Source organism: Oryx dammah, unplaced genomic scaffold, assembly GCF_014754425.2.
Source record: "Oryx dammah isolate SB20612 unplaced genomic scaffold, SCBI_Odam_1.1 HiC_scaffold_5, whole genome shotgun sequence".
Taxonomy (NCBI): Eukaryota; Metazoa; Chordata; class Mammalia; order Artiodactyla; family Bovidae; genus Oryx; species Oryx dammah.
Genome location: NW_024070189.1, coordinates 49298602 through 49316059, shown reverse-complemented (window position 1 = coordinate 49316059; position 17458 = coordinate 49298602). Strand labels below are relative to the sequence as shown.

At 41.9% G+C, this 17458-nt stretch overlaps 1 protein-coding gene and 1 long non-coding RNA gene across 2 annotated transcripts in view; one reads left to right on the top strand and one right to left on the bottom strand.

Moving 5' to 3' along the window:
- Positions 1 to 17458, bottom strand: part of LOC120863434 — a 70591-nt gene that overhangs the window by 48150 nt on the left and 4983 nt on the right. The window contains exon 2 of the long non-coding RNA XR_005720996.1: positions 9501 to 9663. This is a non-coding gene — a long non-coding RNA (uncharacterized LOC120863434). The remainder of the gene's footprint in view (positions 1 to 9500; positions 9664 to 17458) is intronic.
- Positions 1 to 17458, top strand: part of AFAP1L1 (actin filament associated protein 1 like 1) — a 70919-nt gene that overhangs the window by 51375 nt on the left and 2086 nt on the right. The window contains exons 14-18 of the mRNA XM_040239633.1: positions 170 to 242; positions 1534 to 1645; positions 11429 to 11593; positions 14338 to 14516; positions 16304 to 16432. Of these exons, the coding sequence (XP_040095567.1) occupies positions 170 to 242; positions 1534 to 1645; positions 11429 to 11593; positions 14338 to 14516; positions 16304 to 16432 (658 nt within the window). The remainder of the gene's footprint in view (positions 1 to 169; positions 243 to 1533; positions 1646 to 11428; positions 11594 to 14337; positions 14517 to 16303; positions 16433 to 17458) is intronic.

Sequence of the window (17458 nt, the reverse complement as noted above, 5' to 3'; positions counted from 1 at the left end):
ATAAGCTCTAAACATATCAGTGGCACAGTGCTGCCTGGCATGCTGCTATCACTGACTTTCTGACCTCCATTAAAAGCTGCTGCCAGAATCAAATAAGTGGACAGGAAAGCACTGTAAGCTGCATAAGTATCATTGTCACATCATCATCATCATCCCTTGTATCTTCTAGATATGCAAGATCCTGCCAGGATCAGTGGCCTGAGCCCCGAGTCTATGATGATGTTCCTTATGAAAAGATGCAGGTATGGTCCCTTGGGACTTTGGGGGACATGGCAACGGCCACTTATTAGCTCTCCCTCTCTCCTTCCCTCACTATTCCTTTGCCTCAGAGAAAACATTTTTGTTTAAGGAGCACCTGGAAGGAGGGGGAGAGGGGACCTTCTTGCCCCAGACTGTGGCTTGGGAGAATCTCTGGAACAGGAGGCTGGGCAGTGTGGAGGAAAGAGCCCCTCGCCAGGAAGAAGAGAGGGCTCTGCAAGCTACAGAGCACTGCTCCAGTCTGAGCAGGCTTGGGCTTTCCACCCGTTACAGCTCTGTGAACCGATTCAGTAGTTGTCTCAGGTGGATGATAACTGAGTGGCTGCCCCCACAGCCCTTTACCTGGTGGCATCCACAGTCTGGGCTTCAGTTCCCGGGACAATCTCCCTGTCTTGCTCACTAAACCAAGAAGATGCCAGCTTACTAACCTACAGTAAGGCTTCTGTAGCCATCACATGACCCATCCTGCTCCACAATCTGCCCTGTGCCTCCTCCTGCCACGAGAGAGCAAGGGGACCACATTCTGACTAGACATTGTTTGGTGAGTCAGGCCTCACAGCTCATGGACAGGAGAGAGGGAATCAAGGTGCCAAGGAAAGCAGATGTGTCTGCAGGCCAGGACCCCTGCCCTGGACAGTGCTGGATGACCGTCTGAGCTCTTACCTCTAGGTCTTGCAAGAACTAAATGAAATACTTTATGGAAAAAGCTTAGCACAGTACCTAAACACTGGAAGGTCTTACAATGAGGGTAAATAATACTGCTATTATCAATATCATTACTATATGACTGTTATAGTCCACTCATGGTCTCCTGAGCTTTGACAAGATGTTGAGTGTTCTCACTAATCTTTCCTGTGAAAATGTATAGCCAGTCTATTAAGTTATGCCACTTCTATCACTGGCTGATCTCAACTTTGACTCTTTTTAACTTAAGACTTTATTTTAGCAATTCAGAAAATTTATACATCCAATTGATGCACTGACAAAAAAATCTATGGTAAATCAAATATGGTCACCCAAAGTCTTTTGAGACGTCCTAATTTTCCACTCAGCAGAAATTCCAGTTTAGGGTTGCCTTTAGGAAGATATGAGGATCAAGTAACATACTGCCAGTGCAAGTGGTTTATAGACTGCTGAGGGCTGCACACAACTAAAAGTGTAAGGCCAAGATCTCAGAGGTCAGGCAGCTCTCAGCCATCAAGTGCACATCTCCAAGCACCCACACCAAGGGCTCGGGGCCCATTCATGCTTTATTTTCTTCCATCTCCCACCTAGGACGAGGAGCCTGAGCGTCCCTCTGGAGCCCAGGTCAAGCGCCATGCCTCCACCTGCAGTGAGAAGTCCCATCGGGTGGACCCACAGGTCAAAGTCAAGCGCCACGCCTCCAGTAAGTACTGTGTGCAAGGGAGGAAAGGAGGGGAATGTCCGGGACAGAAGCAGGGTGGGGTGGGGGGGCTCTCAAAATCAGATCCTTCCAGGGGTCATATGGTAAGTGAGTAAGGAGAGGTGTAAGAAAATACTCTAAGAAAAATAACAGCACAAGCAGAGTGATAAAGGGCAGTGAGCAGGAGGCCTCAGAGGGAAAACAACAGGAGCGGGCTTGGGGAGACTGAAGGAAACTGGAGTGCTCAGGCCCCAGCTCTAGGGGGAGCCAACACTCAGCTCCAGCCAAGGCCCCCAGGCAGCACTGCCAGCTCAGATTTGCCAATTATTCAAACAAACCAGAAATCTACTTATTTCTTAATGTTAGCAACTATTCAAAAATTTTAGCACTACATAAAGCCACATATATATATATAGAGAGAGAGTTCACCTCTGTGTCCCAGCTCGGGCTCTGCATGGCACTTCATAAAAGTTTCAGGCAAACTGCCTGATTGCCACACTGCAAAGTAATGACTAACTGTGTCAGAAAACTCTATGGTGAAAGGTCTCTTTGATTCCCAACATAAATCTCTACTCCTGTATGATTTATCTCTATGAGCAAGCCAGCTTTCTGTAGGACAGCATGTCCCAAGAGTCTTCTGTTGCTTTTACTTTCTTCCCCCTGTACCTGAACAGAGTCAAGTTCTAGTCTTTGCTTTTTGAAGATTTATTTAATACTTTTCTTTATGATAACTCCGTATCATTGCTGTTTATTTGCTCAGTTGTATCTGACTCTGTGACCCCATGGACTGTAGCCCCCCAGGCTCCTCTGTCCATGGGATTCTCCAGGCAAGAATACTGGAGTGGGTTGCCATTTCCTCCTCCAGGGGATCTTCCCCACCCAGGGATCAAACCCACTTGTCCTGTGTTGGCAGGTGGGTTCTTTACCACTGAGCCACCAGGGAAGTCCGCTTCATTAGCACAGATAATCTCTTCTAGAGTCAGGAGATTTGTGTTCCATTCCTTACTTGGTCACTAAACTACTATGTAACTTTGGAAAAGTCCCTCCCCTCTCCAGAGTTTCCTCTCTGAACAATTAAAGGGTTGTTGTAACATTCCGTATGCTCTATGCTTGTGGACACTAGAAATGCACATCCTATGGAATACCCATTTCAAAATGGAAAACTGAATTGAAATAAGCATGTAAGATTGAAGAAATCACAAAATGTAACAGCAACAAAAAAAAAACTAGAACAAAGATTAAAAAAAAATTATTCAAATCAAATCTTATACTGAGGCTCAGTTTATAAGAAAGAGAAAAAGCAGAGCTGCTTTGCCTGGAGTCCAGAGACCTGCTTGGCTTCCCCTCTACTCCATAGAGTAGCCTGTTACCCATCATTGTGAAATCATACAGCTCCTCGAAGACAGTTGGAAACCATGGATCTAGTCCAACAATGTTTTTCAGATGAAGAAATAAGAACATAAGAGAAGGATTTTACCCAAGATCATGTATTAATTACCTATTGCTACATAATAAATTACCCAAAATTTCCCAGCTCAAAACATGTAAGTTTGTGTTATGTCACTGTCTGTGGGTCAGGAATCCCAAGACAGCTTAGATAGGTAGCTCTGGCTTAGGGTCTCTCATGAGGTCACAGTCAAGAAGTCAGCTGGTCATCTGAAATCATCTGATAGCTTGACATGCTAGAGAATCGGCTCCCAAGGTGGTTCATGTGTATGCCTGGCAAGTCTGTGCTGGCTTTTGGAAGGAGGCCTCAGTTCCTCACCATGGGGACCTCACCATTGGGCTGCTTGTCCTCATGACAAGACAAGTCATGTGCTGGCTTCCCCGACAGCACATGACCCAGGAAGGAGGAACAGAGTAGAAGCTGCGTTGTTTTCGTGAACTGGCTTTTGTGATCATTTCTGCCACATCCTAATGGTTACACAGGTCAGCCCTATCTATAGTAGAAGGGGACGGCAAAAGGACACAAACACAAGAACACAAAAATCATGGGAACTGAGGGGACTACTGAGGAAATGGTGGCATTAGAAGCTCCACAGACCTGTTTCCCAGATAACGACCATAACCAGTGAGGACTGCTAAATCAGTATCTAAAGTCTCCAGAAACTTTCCTAAGGGCATATGGCAAGTGAAGATTTACTCTAGATAATTTACTAAATCTCAGTTAAGAGACTTTGTGACATCTGAGCCACATCCCGTTCCTTTACCTCTTTCCCAAGTCAGTGAGGCAGAAGAAAACAGGGCTCTCTCTCCTCTCACTCCCAGTCAAGAGCAGCAGTATCTCCCCAGTAAAATCAAGTCACCAGCATTTCTTATCACCATCAATTATGTATTACAGACATTAAATCACAGGTGAGTGCAGCCCACAAGTAGGGTGCTCCCAGACTCCACTCATAGGGCAAATGCTGTACTCAAGGTTGGGCAGGCCAAGGATATGGGGGCCCTAAATGCCCTCACCCCAGATCACTCATAAGGCAGGGCTTCCACACTAGGAGAGGCAAGTTTAGAAGATCGGAGATAACAGTCCCCACCCAGCACCCAGTTCACAAAACAAAGATGTCACTCTAAGAGAAGCAGGCCATTGTTCAGAACAGTGACTCTGAGACTTTTGCCCAGGGTAAAAAGAAAGGCAAGTCATAAAAACATTGAACTCCAGGGACTTGCTTGGTGGTTTAATGGTTGAGAATCTGCCTGCCATTGCAAGGGAAATGGGTTCAATCCCTGGTCTGGAAGATCCCACATGCAGCGAGGCAACTAGGCCCACGTGCCACAACTACTGAGGCCCATGCACCCCTGAGCCTGTGCACCACAATGAGAAGCCACCACAGTGAGAAGCTCATGCACCACAAGAGAACACACCCCACTTGCTGCAACCAGAGGAAGCCCACACACAGCAACAAAGACCCAGCACAGCCATAAAGAAATTAATTTTAAAAAAAAACAACACTGAACTCCAAAGCTCTCCTTCAAAAGAATTGACTTTAGTGGAGCAAATGATGATACAAAGCATTATCAAAAACAATAGAACAATCAGCTGACAATTAGTGGAACCTAACAGCAACTTAGCAGCAGCAGCAACAGCTGGATATGATACCAAGAGTCAGGCAGTGTAACAGAGAGATCAGGAAGAAAGTCCTGCTAAGATGACTGTCCTCCAAGGTGACCGTATATGCCTAAGGCTGCACCCTCTGTGGATCAACATCAGAGGCCACCATCACCCTGATAGCAAAACCAGAGAAAGATACCACAAAAAAGAAAACTATAGGCCAGTATTACTGATGAACATAGACACAAAAATTCTCAACAAGACACTAGCAAACCAAACCCAATAATACATTAAAAGGATCACACACTATGATTAAGAGGGATTTATCCCAAGGATGCAAGGGTTCTTCAATATCCACAAATCAATCAGTGTGGTACACCATATTACCGCACTGAAGGATAAAAACCATATGATTATCTCAATAGATGCAGAGAAAGCTTTTGACACAATTCAGCACTGATTTATGATAAAAACTCTCCAGAAAGTGGGCATAAATGGAATTTACCTCAAGATAATAAAGGCTATATATGACAAATTCACAGCTAAAATCATTCTCAATGGTGAAAAGCTATAAGCATTCCCTCTAAGATCAGAAACAATGCAAGAATGTCCACTGTCATCACTTTTATTCAACATAGTTATGAAGTCCTAGCCATGGCAATCAGAGAAGAAAAAGGAATGAAAAGGAATTCAAATTGGCAAACAAGTAAAATTGTCACTGTTTGCAGATGACATGATACTACACATAGAAAATCCTAAATATGCTACCAGGAAACTACTAGAGTTTAACAATGAATTTGGTAAAGTTGCAGGATACAAAATTAATACACAGAAATCTCTTTCCTTCCTTTACACTAACAATGAAAGATCAGAAAGAGAAATTAAGGAAACAATCCCATTTACTATTGCATCAAAAAGAATGAAATACCTAGGAATAAAAGGCTACCTAAGGAGACAAAAGACCATACTCTGAAAACTATAAGACAATGATGAAAAAGTCAAAGATGACATAAACAGATGGAAAGATATATACCATATTCTTTGAAGAATCAATATTATCAAAATGACTATATTGTGCAGGGCAATCTACAATTGCCTAGGAATTGTAGGCATTCAGGAATGCCTGAATAAGAATTCAGTGCAATTCCTATCAAATTACCAAGAACATTTTTTACATAAATAGAACCAAAAAAATTTTAACTTGTTTGGAAACCCTAAAGACCCTGAATAGCCTAAGCAATCCTGAGAAGAAAAACGGAGCTGGAGGAATCAGGCTCCCTGACTTCAGACTATACTACAAAGCTATAGTAATCAAAACAATATGGTACTGGCAGAGGAACAGAAATATAGATCAATGCAACAAGGATAGAAAGCCCAGAAATAAATTCATACACCCATGGTCAATTAGTCTGTAACAAAAGAGGCAAGAATATACAGTGGAGCAAAGAATCTCTTCAATAAGTGGTGCTGGGGAACCTGAACAGCTACATGTAAAAGAATATAATTAGAATATTCTCTTATACCATACACAGAAATAAATTCAAAATGAATCGAAGATCCAAATGTGAGGCTGGACACTATAAAACTCCTAGAGAAAAACACAGGCAGAACAATCTTTGACATAAATCACAGCAATATCTTTTTGGAATATCTTTTTGGAAGATTATATTATCCCCTAGAGTAATGAAAATTAAAAAAAAAAACAAAACAGGATCCAATTAAACTTAAGAGCTTCTGCACAGCAAGGGAAACTATAAATGAAACAAAAAGACAACCCATAGAATGAATGGGCAAAAATATCTGCAAACAAAGCAACTAACAAGGGATTAATCTCCAAAATATACAAACATTTCACACAGCATTACATTTAAAAAAAAAATGCAATCAAAAGACAGTAGATGATCTAAATAGTTCTCCAAAGAAGACATACAGGTGGCCGAAAAGCATATAAAAAGATGCTCAACATCATAGTATATGAGAAATGCAAATCAAAATATCATCAAAAAGTCTATAAATAATAAATGCTGAAGAGGGTGTGGAGAAAAAGGAACCCACCTACACTGTTGGTGGGAATGTAAATTAGTATGACCACCATGGAGAACAGTATGGAGGCTCCTTACAAACCTACAAATAGAACTACCATACGATCCAGCAATCCCACTCCTGGGCATATATCCAGAAAAAAACAATTCGAAAAGATATTTGGACCCCATTGAATTTTAAAAAGATACATGGACCCCAGTGTTTACTGCAGCACCATTTACAATAGCTAGAGACATGGAAGCAACCTCAATATCCATCAACAGAGAAATGGATAAAAAAGATGTGGCACATTAATACAATGGAATATTACTCAGCCATAAAAAAGAACAAAATAATGCCATTTGCAGCAATATGGATGGACCTAGAGATTATCACACTAAGTAAGACAGAGAAAGACAAACATAATATCACTCATATGTGGAATCTATTTCTTTAAATGAACTTATTTGCAAACCAGAAACAGACTTACATATATCAAAAAAAATTTATGCTAACCAAAGGGTAAATAAAGGGGGGGGGAGGATAAATCAGGAGCTTGAGATTAACATACACACACAGCTATATAGAAGATAGAAAACCAACAAGGCCCTGCCTACTGTATAGCGCAAGGAACTCTACTCAATACTCTGTGATAACTATATGAGAAAAGAATCTGATAAAAAATGAATATATGGATATGTATAATTAGTCACTTTGCTGTACAACTGAAGCACAATATTTTAAAACAACTATATGTCAGTAAAAAAATTTTTTAAAAACAGACAAAAAGAGTGGATCAAGATGTGACATACATATATACAATGAAATATTGCTCAGCCATTAAAAAGAGTGAAGTCCTGCCCTTGGCAACAACAGAGATGGCCTTAAACAGTATCATGCTAAGTGAAATAAGTCAGAGAACGGCAAATACATATAATTTCACTAATACATGAAATCTGAAAAAAACAAGCAAACGTAACATAGAAACAAAGTTATAGATACAGAGAACAATAGGGGGTTGCCAGAGGGGAGGGGGCTGGGGGAGGAGAACAGTGAAGGAGATTAAGAGGTACAGATTTCCTGTTATAAAATAAATGAGCCATAGGTATGAAATGTACAGTTCAGGGAATATAGTCAACAACTGCATAACTTTGTATGGTGACAGCTGGTAACTAGACTTATCATGGTGATCATTTTTAAATGTATAGAAATATCAAATCACTATGTTATATACCAGGAACTAGTATATAATACTGCAGGTTCAATGCATTAATAATTCAAAAACAAACAAGCTTATAGAAAAAAAGATCAGATTTGTGGCTACCAGTGGCAAGGAGTATGGGGAGGAGAGCTGGATGAGGACAGTCAAAAGGTATAAACTTGCAGTTCTAAGATAAATAAATACTAGAGATGTAATGTACAACATGATGAATATAATTAACACTGCTCTATGCTACATATGAAAGAGAAAAGAGTAAATGCTAAGAGTTCTCATCACAAGGAAAAACATTTTTTTCTATTCCTTTAAATTTGTATCTACACAAGATAATGGCTGTTCACTAAACTTGTTGTGGTAATCATTTCATGATTTATATAAGTCAAATCATTTATGCAGTATACTTTAAACTTACACAGTGTGCTGTGCTTAGTCACTCAGTCATGTCCAACTCTTTGAGACCCCATGGACAGTAGCCCACCAGGTTCCTCTGTCCATGGGGATTCTCCAGGCAAGAATACTGGAGTGGGTTGCCATGCCCTCCTCCAAGGGATCTTCCCAACCCAGGGATGGAACCCAGGTCTCCCGCATTGCAACCGGATTCTTTACCATCTGAGTCACCAAAGAAGCCAATACTTTAAACTTACACAGTGCTATGTGAATTATCTCAATAAAACTGGGAGAAAAAAAAGTCTGAGAAATGTCACAGCCAAGAACCTGAGGAGACATGATGACTAAATGTAATGTGGTAGCTCTGCAACAGAAAAGGACATTGGGTAAATTCTAAGTAAATCTAATGAAGTATGAGCTTCAGTTGGTTAAAAAAAAAAAAAGCAAGTAAGATGACATTGTTCTATCAAATGGCTCAATAGTACATTTGAACTGGCAAAAGAATCAGTAAACCTCATGATAAATCAATAGAGATTATGCATTTAAAATAACAGAAAAATGAACAAAGGAAAATAAACAGACCCTCAGAGAAATGTGAGACATACCATTAAGAGTACTATCATATACATAAAGGAAGTATTAGAAGGCGAGAAGAAAAAGAGGAGCATAAGAAATGTTAAAAGAAATAATAGCTGAAATTTATTGAAATCATTAATTTACCATATAGGAAATTCAGTGACGTTCTAGTAGGATAAAGGCAAAGAGATCCACAAAAGACACATCACACTTCCTGGAGGTCTTCCATGGAGGTCCAGTGAATAAGAATCCTCCTGCTAATGCAGGGGACACAGATTCAATCCAACGCCTGGTCCAGGAAGACTCTACATGCCGTGCAGCAACTAAGCCCACGCACCACCACTATTGAGCACTTGCGCTGCAAATACTGAAGCCTGCCATGCGCCTAGAGCCTGTGCTGCGCTACAAGAGAAGCCACTGCAGTGAGAAGCCCATGCACTGCAAAGAGGAGTAGCCCCTGCCCACTACAACCAGAGGCACGCAGCAACGAAGTCCCAGCGCAACCAATGAATACATAATTTTTAAAAGACATCATGCTAAAATGCTAAAGCCAAAAGCAAGGAGAAAATCTTGAAAGTAGAAAAGAAAATCAACTCATCACTTACAGAGGATGAAAATCTAGTTCGCTTCTTTAACACTCAAGCATTACAGGGTTGGGTGTGAGGTAAGCCGCTCTCCACGGTGCTGACACAGCAAGGTGGATCAGAATGGTGGCTCCCAAAGGTGAGTCTACTTGCTGGTTTGGTCCATAAGGAAATTTTCACTCATCTGCAATGAAATGAGAAAAATAAGCACAGTGCATGAAGTTTTTCATAAAGTTAATTCTACTCAATATAAATGACTATTCTACATTTGTGTCCAACTCCTGATGTTAAAATATTATTCTGCTAAACAGTGGGAATAATAATATTGGTAGTTTTAAGGTCTTTATATTGTCAACAATATAATGCTGACAGTCCTTTGTTGGTATCCCTATTTTTTCTGTGAATATTTTTTTACATTTTTTAAAATTGAAGTATAGTTGATTTACAATGTGGTGTTAGTTACAGGTGTACAGCAAAGTGAATCAGGATGTCCCTATTTATATTTTACCAGTTTATAAAATCCAAAAGTCTGAAAGCCAACTTCTCTGGGATGCTATTGTATAGCTGGGAAGTACAGGGAGGCATGCACCCTCTTCTCAGCCCTCCATGGTTTATTTATGATGAGGTTTGAATTGTAGAGTAGTTAAAGCAAGAACTGATTTTTAAATAGGCCATGGGTGACCACTGCAATCCCTACAGAACTGCAGAGACAAGACCCCCCAATTACCAGCAAACTGTGGGAATTGCTCCACACCCACTTACAAAGGATTGTGTGTGACTGACTGTAGCATAAAAAAGTAAAAACTTTCACTAAAAGGTTAGACTATGGCCTTGCTCGAGCTTGGCAGTATTTCATAGCGTGAATCCTTGAGTCAGATAGACATGAGTTCAAACCTGGGTTCTCCCATCATTAGCAGTGAGACCTAACCTCTTGTGCCTCAGTTTTCCCAACAATAAAGCAGAGCAAATAACAGTAACTTTGTGAGGATTAAATAGAAATGCAGATAAATTACCTAGTATATAGTAAGTGGTCAATAAATTTTTGCCATAATAATTTGTTGTTATTGCCCACCATAGTGCAAAGCCTATAGTAGAATACTAGGTCTCTCTTCCCCCTCCCCCCAGCCTTTTCTCAATAATAAAACAGGCAATGCCTGACTTTAACCCCAGGTCTGAATTCTCTGTAGATCTGTGTTACATGTAGCTGTTTATCCTATATGCACTGAAAGTTAACTATAAAAATGCCCTTTTAAAACGAAAGTGTGTATACATCACAAAATCTATTTTAAATTATTATCTAATATTTACTAAGCTCTATTTGCCAGGTACTATTTACCAAGCACTTTTCGTGAATTATCTCTTTAAAACCTTATCACAATGCCAAGAGGTAAACCTGATTGATATCCATATTGACAAATGAGAAAACTAAAGTTAGGGGAAGGCACAAAAATACCACATTCACTTCGTCTGATGACACACAACCAGTAATGAGCAAAAGAAGACACAGACCTTCATCTGTCTGGTTCTAAAGCCCTTGTGGGGCTTTCCCTGGTGGCTCAGTGGTAAAGAATTTGCCTGCCAGTGCAGGAGACGCAGGTTCAATGCTAGGTCAGGAAGATCCCCAAGAGAAGGAAGTGGCAACCCGCTCCAGCACTCTTGCCTGGGAAATCCCATGGACAGAGGAGCCTGGTGGGCTACAGGCCATGGGGTCACAAGAGTTGGACATAACCTAGCTACCTAACACAACAAAGCCCTTCCTCCTCTCCCCTGTTCACTACTGCCTCCCTCTGGCTCCTAGTTTCCTCTCCTTCCCTCTAAATAGGTCTAGGGGTATGGACCTAAATATTCCCATTTTATGGACAGATTATGGCTGAGAGAGAAGCTAACACCACCCAAGTACTCTCACCAGAGCTCAGAATTGAGGACCTTTTCCTGCCTCATCTCTACAGGTGCCCATCAGTATAAGTATGGTAAGAACCGAGCTGAGGAGGATGCCAGGAGGTACCTGGTAGAAAAAGAGAAGCTGGAGAAAGAGAAAGAGACAATCCGGACAGAGCTGATGGCGCTGCGGCAGGAAAAGAGGGAACTAAAGGAAGCCATTCGGAACAACCCAGGTATCTATGGGGTGTGGCCCTGAGCATATGAGGGGCTCACACTTGAGCCCTGACACCTCTCCTGGTACTCACCACCTGGCTTCTTACCAGGAACAAGGAGGCTTCTCCTCCCCCTTCTACGCCTCCTCACCACCACCATCATAACCATCTCTCCTGACTAATGAAAGTGCCACTGATTGAGTAACTGTTTTTAGAGTGAGGGGATGAAAAAGTAACACAAATATATATACTTAATGTGGTAAAATGAGATCTGATCTTAGAAATTTTAAAATGTGAAAAACAGAGTGTGCTTTAGAATCAAGGAAGAGATATCATTTTGAACCTCACATTAACTCATTATTCACAGCTATGTACTAAGGAGCCAAATGTGTGAAATATTGGTCCAGGTGCTGAGAATAATGGACAGTGACACTTCACCTGTATCCCCTTCTGAAATCCAGGACCATGACCTCTGCAGACCCTGTATACCCTGGGCTCCTCTGCACCCCGCTTTCTGCCATTTTTCTGTTGAATTCTCTCTATAGCTGCAGCTCAGCACACTTTCAGACTGAGGTTTCTGAACATGTTGCAGGGAACTGGAGGTCCTATCCTTATATAAAATATGTCCAAGGTCACATAGCCCCATGAGAATCTGATGGAACCTATAGACCCTTTCCTAAGGGAGAAAACCCCCACAAATCACAATGTTGCAAATAATTTCAGGAGCTCAAGTGCACCCAGAGCCACAGATTGCCTAGGAATTCACAAACCTCAGACTGAGAACTTCTGGCTTAATGACTTGTTCTATGTGGCTAGGAACCAGAATCAATGGGAAGGAGACACATGAAGACAGTCTGGTTTCAATATAAAGAACTTTCTAAGAGTCAGAACTAGGGTTTGAAGCAAGTTGACTTGACTGCCCAACTTGTCCTGCTCAATTGTTTTCTATAGCATATAACTTTTTAACAGATTACTTATTGTATTTATATTGTTCTCTCTCTCACACACATACATATACATATAAACACACAATTATAAGTTCAATAAGGGCAAAGATCTTTCCCTGTTTTGTTCGCTAATATATCTCAAGGGCACAGAACACTGCCTGGTACCTAACAAGCACTCAATATTTACTGAATGAATGAATGAATAAAAAGAATCACCATTACCAGAAAACCCTCCAGTGCAACCTCTTTCAGGGCAAACAATGGAACTAATTTTTAAACCTATTAAGATCCAATACAGCTCCTGACACAAAGTCCTAACACAGGTTTGTTGGCTTAAACTGAATAAGCAGCAAAATCCGAGCAAGGTCTTGTGATCAGTGTAAAGCCCTGTGTTGATTCTTGGTTACAAGTAAGAAATCTCACCAGCTTAGAAATGAAAAGAAAAACATAACTTAAGTGATCAGGTATAGCAAAGTCCAGGGACTTAAATGATGTCACCAGGAAGCATATTTCTCTAATTCTTGCTTCTGCCTTTCCCTACTTTGGTTTCATTCTCTGTCCCTCATGGTGGTATAAAGGCTTCACAACTCTAGCCCTCACACAGTCCACACAGCCACTCCAGAAGAAAGGCTTCTCTTCCCAATGGGCCCCATAAGCACCTTCAGTTCAGTTCAGTCGCTCAGTCGTGTCCGACTCTGCAACCCCATGAATCGCAGCACGCCAGGCCTCCCTGTCCATCACCAACTCCCGGAGTTCGCTCAGACTCATGTCCATCGAGTCAGTGATGCCATCCAGCCATCTCATCCTCTGTTGTCCCCTTCTCCTCCTGCCCCCAATCCCTCCCAGCATCAGTCTTTTCCAGTGAGTCAACTCTTCGCATGAGGTGGCCAAAGTACTGGAGTTTCAGCTTCAGCATCATTCCTTCCAAAGAAATCCCAGGGCTGATCTCCTTCAGAATGGACTGGTTGGATCTCCTTGCAGTCCAAGGGACTCTCAAGAGTCTTCTCCAACACCACAGTTCAAACGCATCAATTCTTCGGCACTCAGCCTTCTTCAGAGTCCCACTCTCACATCCATACATGACCACAGGAAAAACTATAGCCTTGACTAGACGGACCTTAGTCGGCAAAGTAATGTCTCTGCTTTTGAATATGCCATCTAGGTTGGTCATAACTTTTCTTCCAAGGAGTAAGCGTCTTTTAATTTCATGGCTGTAATCACCATCTGCAGTGATTTTGGAGCCCAAAAAAATAAAGTCAGCCACTGTTTCCACTGTTTCCCCATCTATTTCCCGTGAAGTGATGGGGCCGGATGCCATGATCTTCGTTTTCTGAATGTTGAGCTTTAGGCCAACTTTTTCACTCTGCACTTTCACTTTCATCAAGAGGCTTTTTAGTTCCTCTTCACTTTCTGCCATAAGGGTGGTGTCATCTGCATATCTGAAGTTATTGATATTTCTCCCGACAATCTTGATTCCAGCTTGTGTTTCTTCCAGGATTCACTTTAACCTCTGTGACCAGAAAATGAGATACAATTATGGGCCAGGTCTAAGTTATGTGCCAATCTCCTAACCTGGAAGTGAGGTCAACCCCATTCAATCTATAGGGAAAGAGAGGGGAATGGGGAAATGGATAGTGGGCAGATAAAGAACACAAAACCCAGCACGGAGCTAGAATTGCAGGGCCCAAGTCCATCCCTTAACCAGAAGTAAGGCTAGAAAGGGCCTCTGGGAAGGCAGGTTATGTCCTGTGGGGCTGCCAAACTTCCTGATATTTCTGGCCAGGCTCAGCTATTTCTCATAGATGTCTTTGGACACAGGGGCCAAGTTAAAGGCTCTTGAAGAGGCTCTGGCCACTCTGGAAGCTCAGTGTCGGGCAAAGGAGGAGCACCGGATCGACCTGGAGCTGCGGCTGGTGACTGTGAAGGAGCGCTTGCAACAGTCACTGGCAGGGGGCCCAGCCCTGGGGCTCTCTGTCAACAGCAAGAACAAGAGTGGGGTGAGCTGCACCTTAATCCCTTCACATGCTACAGGCTTTCATGATCATCCTTTGATGGGTAGGAGCTATTCTTATTTACAAATGAGAAAGCTAAAACCCTGAGAGGGAACATGTCGTAAGTGGCACACCTATGAAGGGGACTCTTTGGAGCAAGTTCTCTGGCCTGTGTTCTCTCCACTGAAGCACCACTATTTGACTTTTTATCCTGAATGTAATCTTAAAAGTGGCCTTGGGGTTATTGATAATATACTATATTGAATAAAAACAAACTTGTATTGATAAATTACCACAGGCTAGTGCAGCATCTTAACCTGTATGATTTCACACAATCTTCATAGCAGTCCAATGAGGTAATATTATGTGTATTCACCCTATCTGACAGACAAGAACACTAAGGTTCAGATGTTGAAGTACATGCTCAAGGCCACTCAGCTAAATGGGAGACAGGATCCCAAATCCAGGAAGTCTGACTCCAGAGGCTTGCTTTAGCCATTGGTACAGGCCCCCTCCTGCGATCCCCTGTGTACCAGGCCCTATCCTCAGGGCTTTGCATCCATTGTCTCTAATGCTTCCAGCAACGCTCATGTTGAATGGGACTTTTTCCGGGAGAACTTCGGTGACCTCAGTCTGTATCAGTGTCCCAACCCCAGCATGACTACTAGTAATTTTGTATAAGGCCTGTCATGTGCATGTAGGATGTTTAGTAGCATCCCCAGCCTCTACCCATGTGATGCCAGGAGTTCCATGCCCAGTTATGGCAACCAAAAGTGTCTCCAGAAATTGCCAAACATCCCCAGGAAGGACAAAACTATCCCCATTTGGGAACCATTGGTCTAAATTACCAACAGTCCCATCTGTTATTCTGCTTGATGGCACTTAGCCACAATTTGTGTGTGAATATATATATCTGAAAAATAGTAGAAGTGCAATAAATGCTTGACAAATGAATAAATGTTTATACCTGCTTTTAGACAAGGAAACAGTATTCCTATTGCCATCCAAGGTCAGGCCACACCTCATGACTCAGAAGCCAGAGCAGTTTCTTCTACTCCTACACTTCCTCTCTATGGGGTCATTTCCAACCTCATTTACAGAAAAGCTTAGAGGCCAGGGACAAAACAATTTCTGAGAATCACAGAGGGCTGTTGGAGGAGTAGAAGTGGTTCCCCCATCCCAGATGCTTCCTCCCACCAACATGCCCTGATGTTCACATTCCACAGAGCTTTTCCATCCACTTTTGATCCTTGTGATGGCCTTTGGAGAAAGCCTTCTCTAAATTCTCTACAGGCTTAACTATTAGTGTGTCACATTCAAGGAACTACATCCAGCAAGATACTAAGCAATCACTTGAAAATTTTAAGGAATAAAGGCAGTGTAAAAAACGTGAAGGAATGCAGGAGAGAGGTTAAGAGACAGGACTGTGGGATTTAAATCCCAGCTGTCTCACTCACTAGCTTTATGGCCTTGAGCAGTGACTTGACCTTCCCATTTTCCTTATCTGTAAAATGTAACAACATAATAAGCATCAGTTTTATATATAACTGAAAAGGCTAAATGAACTATGACGATTCATGCGATGTCTGATGCACAGTGAGGATTCAGATACTTTAACTTTAGTAACTTTAGTCATTTAATCATAAATTTACTCCAAGACCCTCAGGTATTTTGCACCGCTTACCCTGTTTGAGGCTGACATATTTGGACAACGTCTTCTACTTGCATTCTTTGAAGGGCAGGCTATGTGAGTACTAGACCTCACCAGTGTAACTATCTCTTGTCATCAACAGGAAACTGCAAATAAACCCCAGAACAATGCCCCAGAGCAACCTCTCCCTGTCAACTGTGTTTCCGAGCTACGGAAGAGGAGCCCATCCATCATAAACTCCAATCAAGGAAGGGTGCTACAAAAAGCCAAGGTACCACGACAGTTTGGCTAATCAAAATTCAGAGACCTGGAAGCTTCCTTTCTATAGCATCTCACCAAGAACAAAAAAAACCAGCTAGTGAGAAAGACAGAGAATTGCCAATATATCCATGCAGTAAAACTCATAAACTTTGCTCAGAAAGCAAGACCCTCAAATCTCCTTTGGAACCTATTTACTCTTTCTTAATACATAATTTTACCAAGCTTTGGTTTCTGAACCTACAATATGTCTGGAGACAAGAAAGGCCCCATTTAATAGGTGAGGAAACTGAGTAAAGGGACTTCCCCAAGGTTATGCAGGGCATCACTGAGAGAGCTGGGATGCAAATCCATCTCTTCCAGTTCCAAGTCAACAGCTCACTCCATGAGACTGGAGCGAAACTTGGGGAATTCTACCTCTGAAACTTGGGGCCAGCTGTGTTCCAGAACTTTTTGAATTTTAGAAAGGTAATGTGGTGCATATACTATGTATGATGAAAAACCCTAAGTTCTCAGGAGGTGCTCTGTAAGCAAACATGTTGATAATTTTATAGCAAGATACAAACATTCACAGCACATTAAAGACTTCAAACGACCTCATATCAGGTCAGGCCAGGCCAGGCCACTGAATCTGTGCCAAAACATTTGAAAAAGTTTCTGGTCTCAGAGCTGTCTGGTTTCAAAACTGCAGGTAAGAAAGTGTGGTCCTGAAAACAAATACCTGAGCATTAGGACAGGAGATAAGAGAAGTAACCAGCCCAAGGCCCGACCACCTAGACTAGACATCAGCAAACTTTTTCGGGAAAGGGCCAGACAGTAAATATTTGATGCTTTGTGAACCACACGGTCTCTTTCACAACCACCCACCTCTGCCATCATAGCAGGAAAGTAGTCATAGACAGTATGTAAAGAAGTGGCTGACATGTCAGTGTCCCAGTAAAACTTTGTTTATGGACACAACTTTGAATATCACATAAATTTCAGGTGTCATGAAAAAAATTTTTTTGAAATATTAAAATCTGAATACCATTCTTAGCTG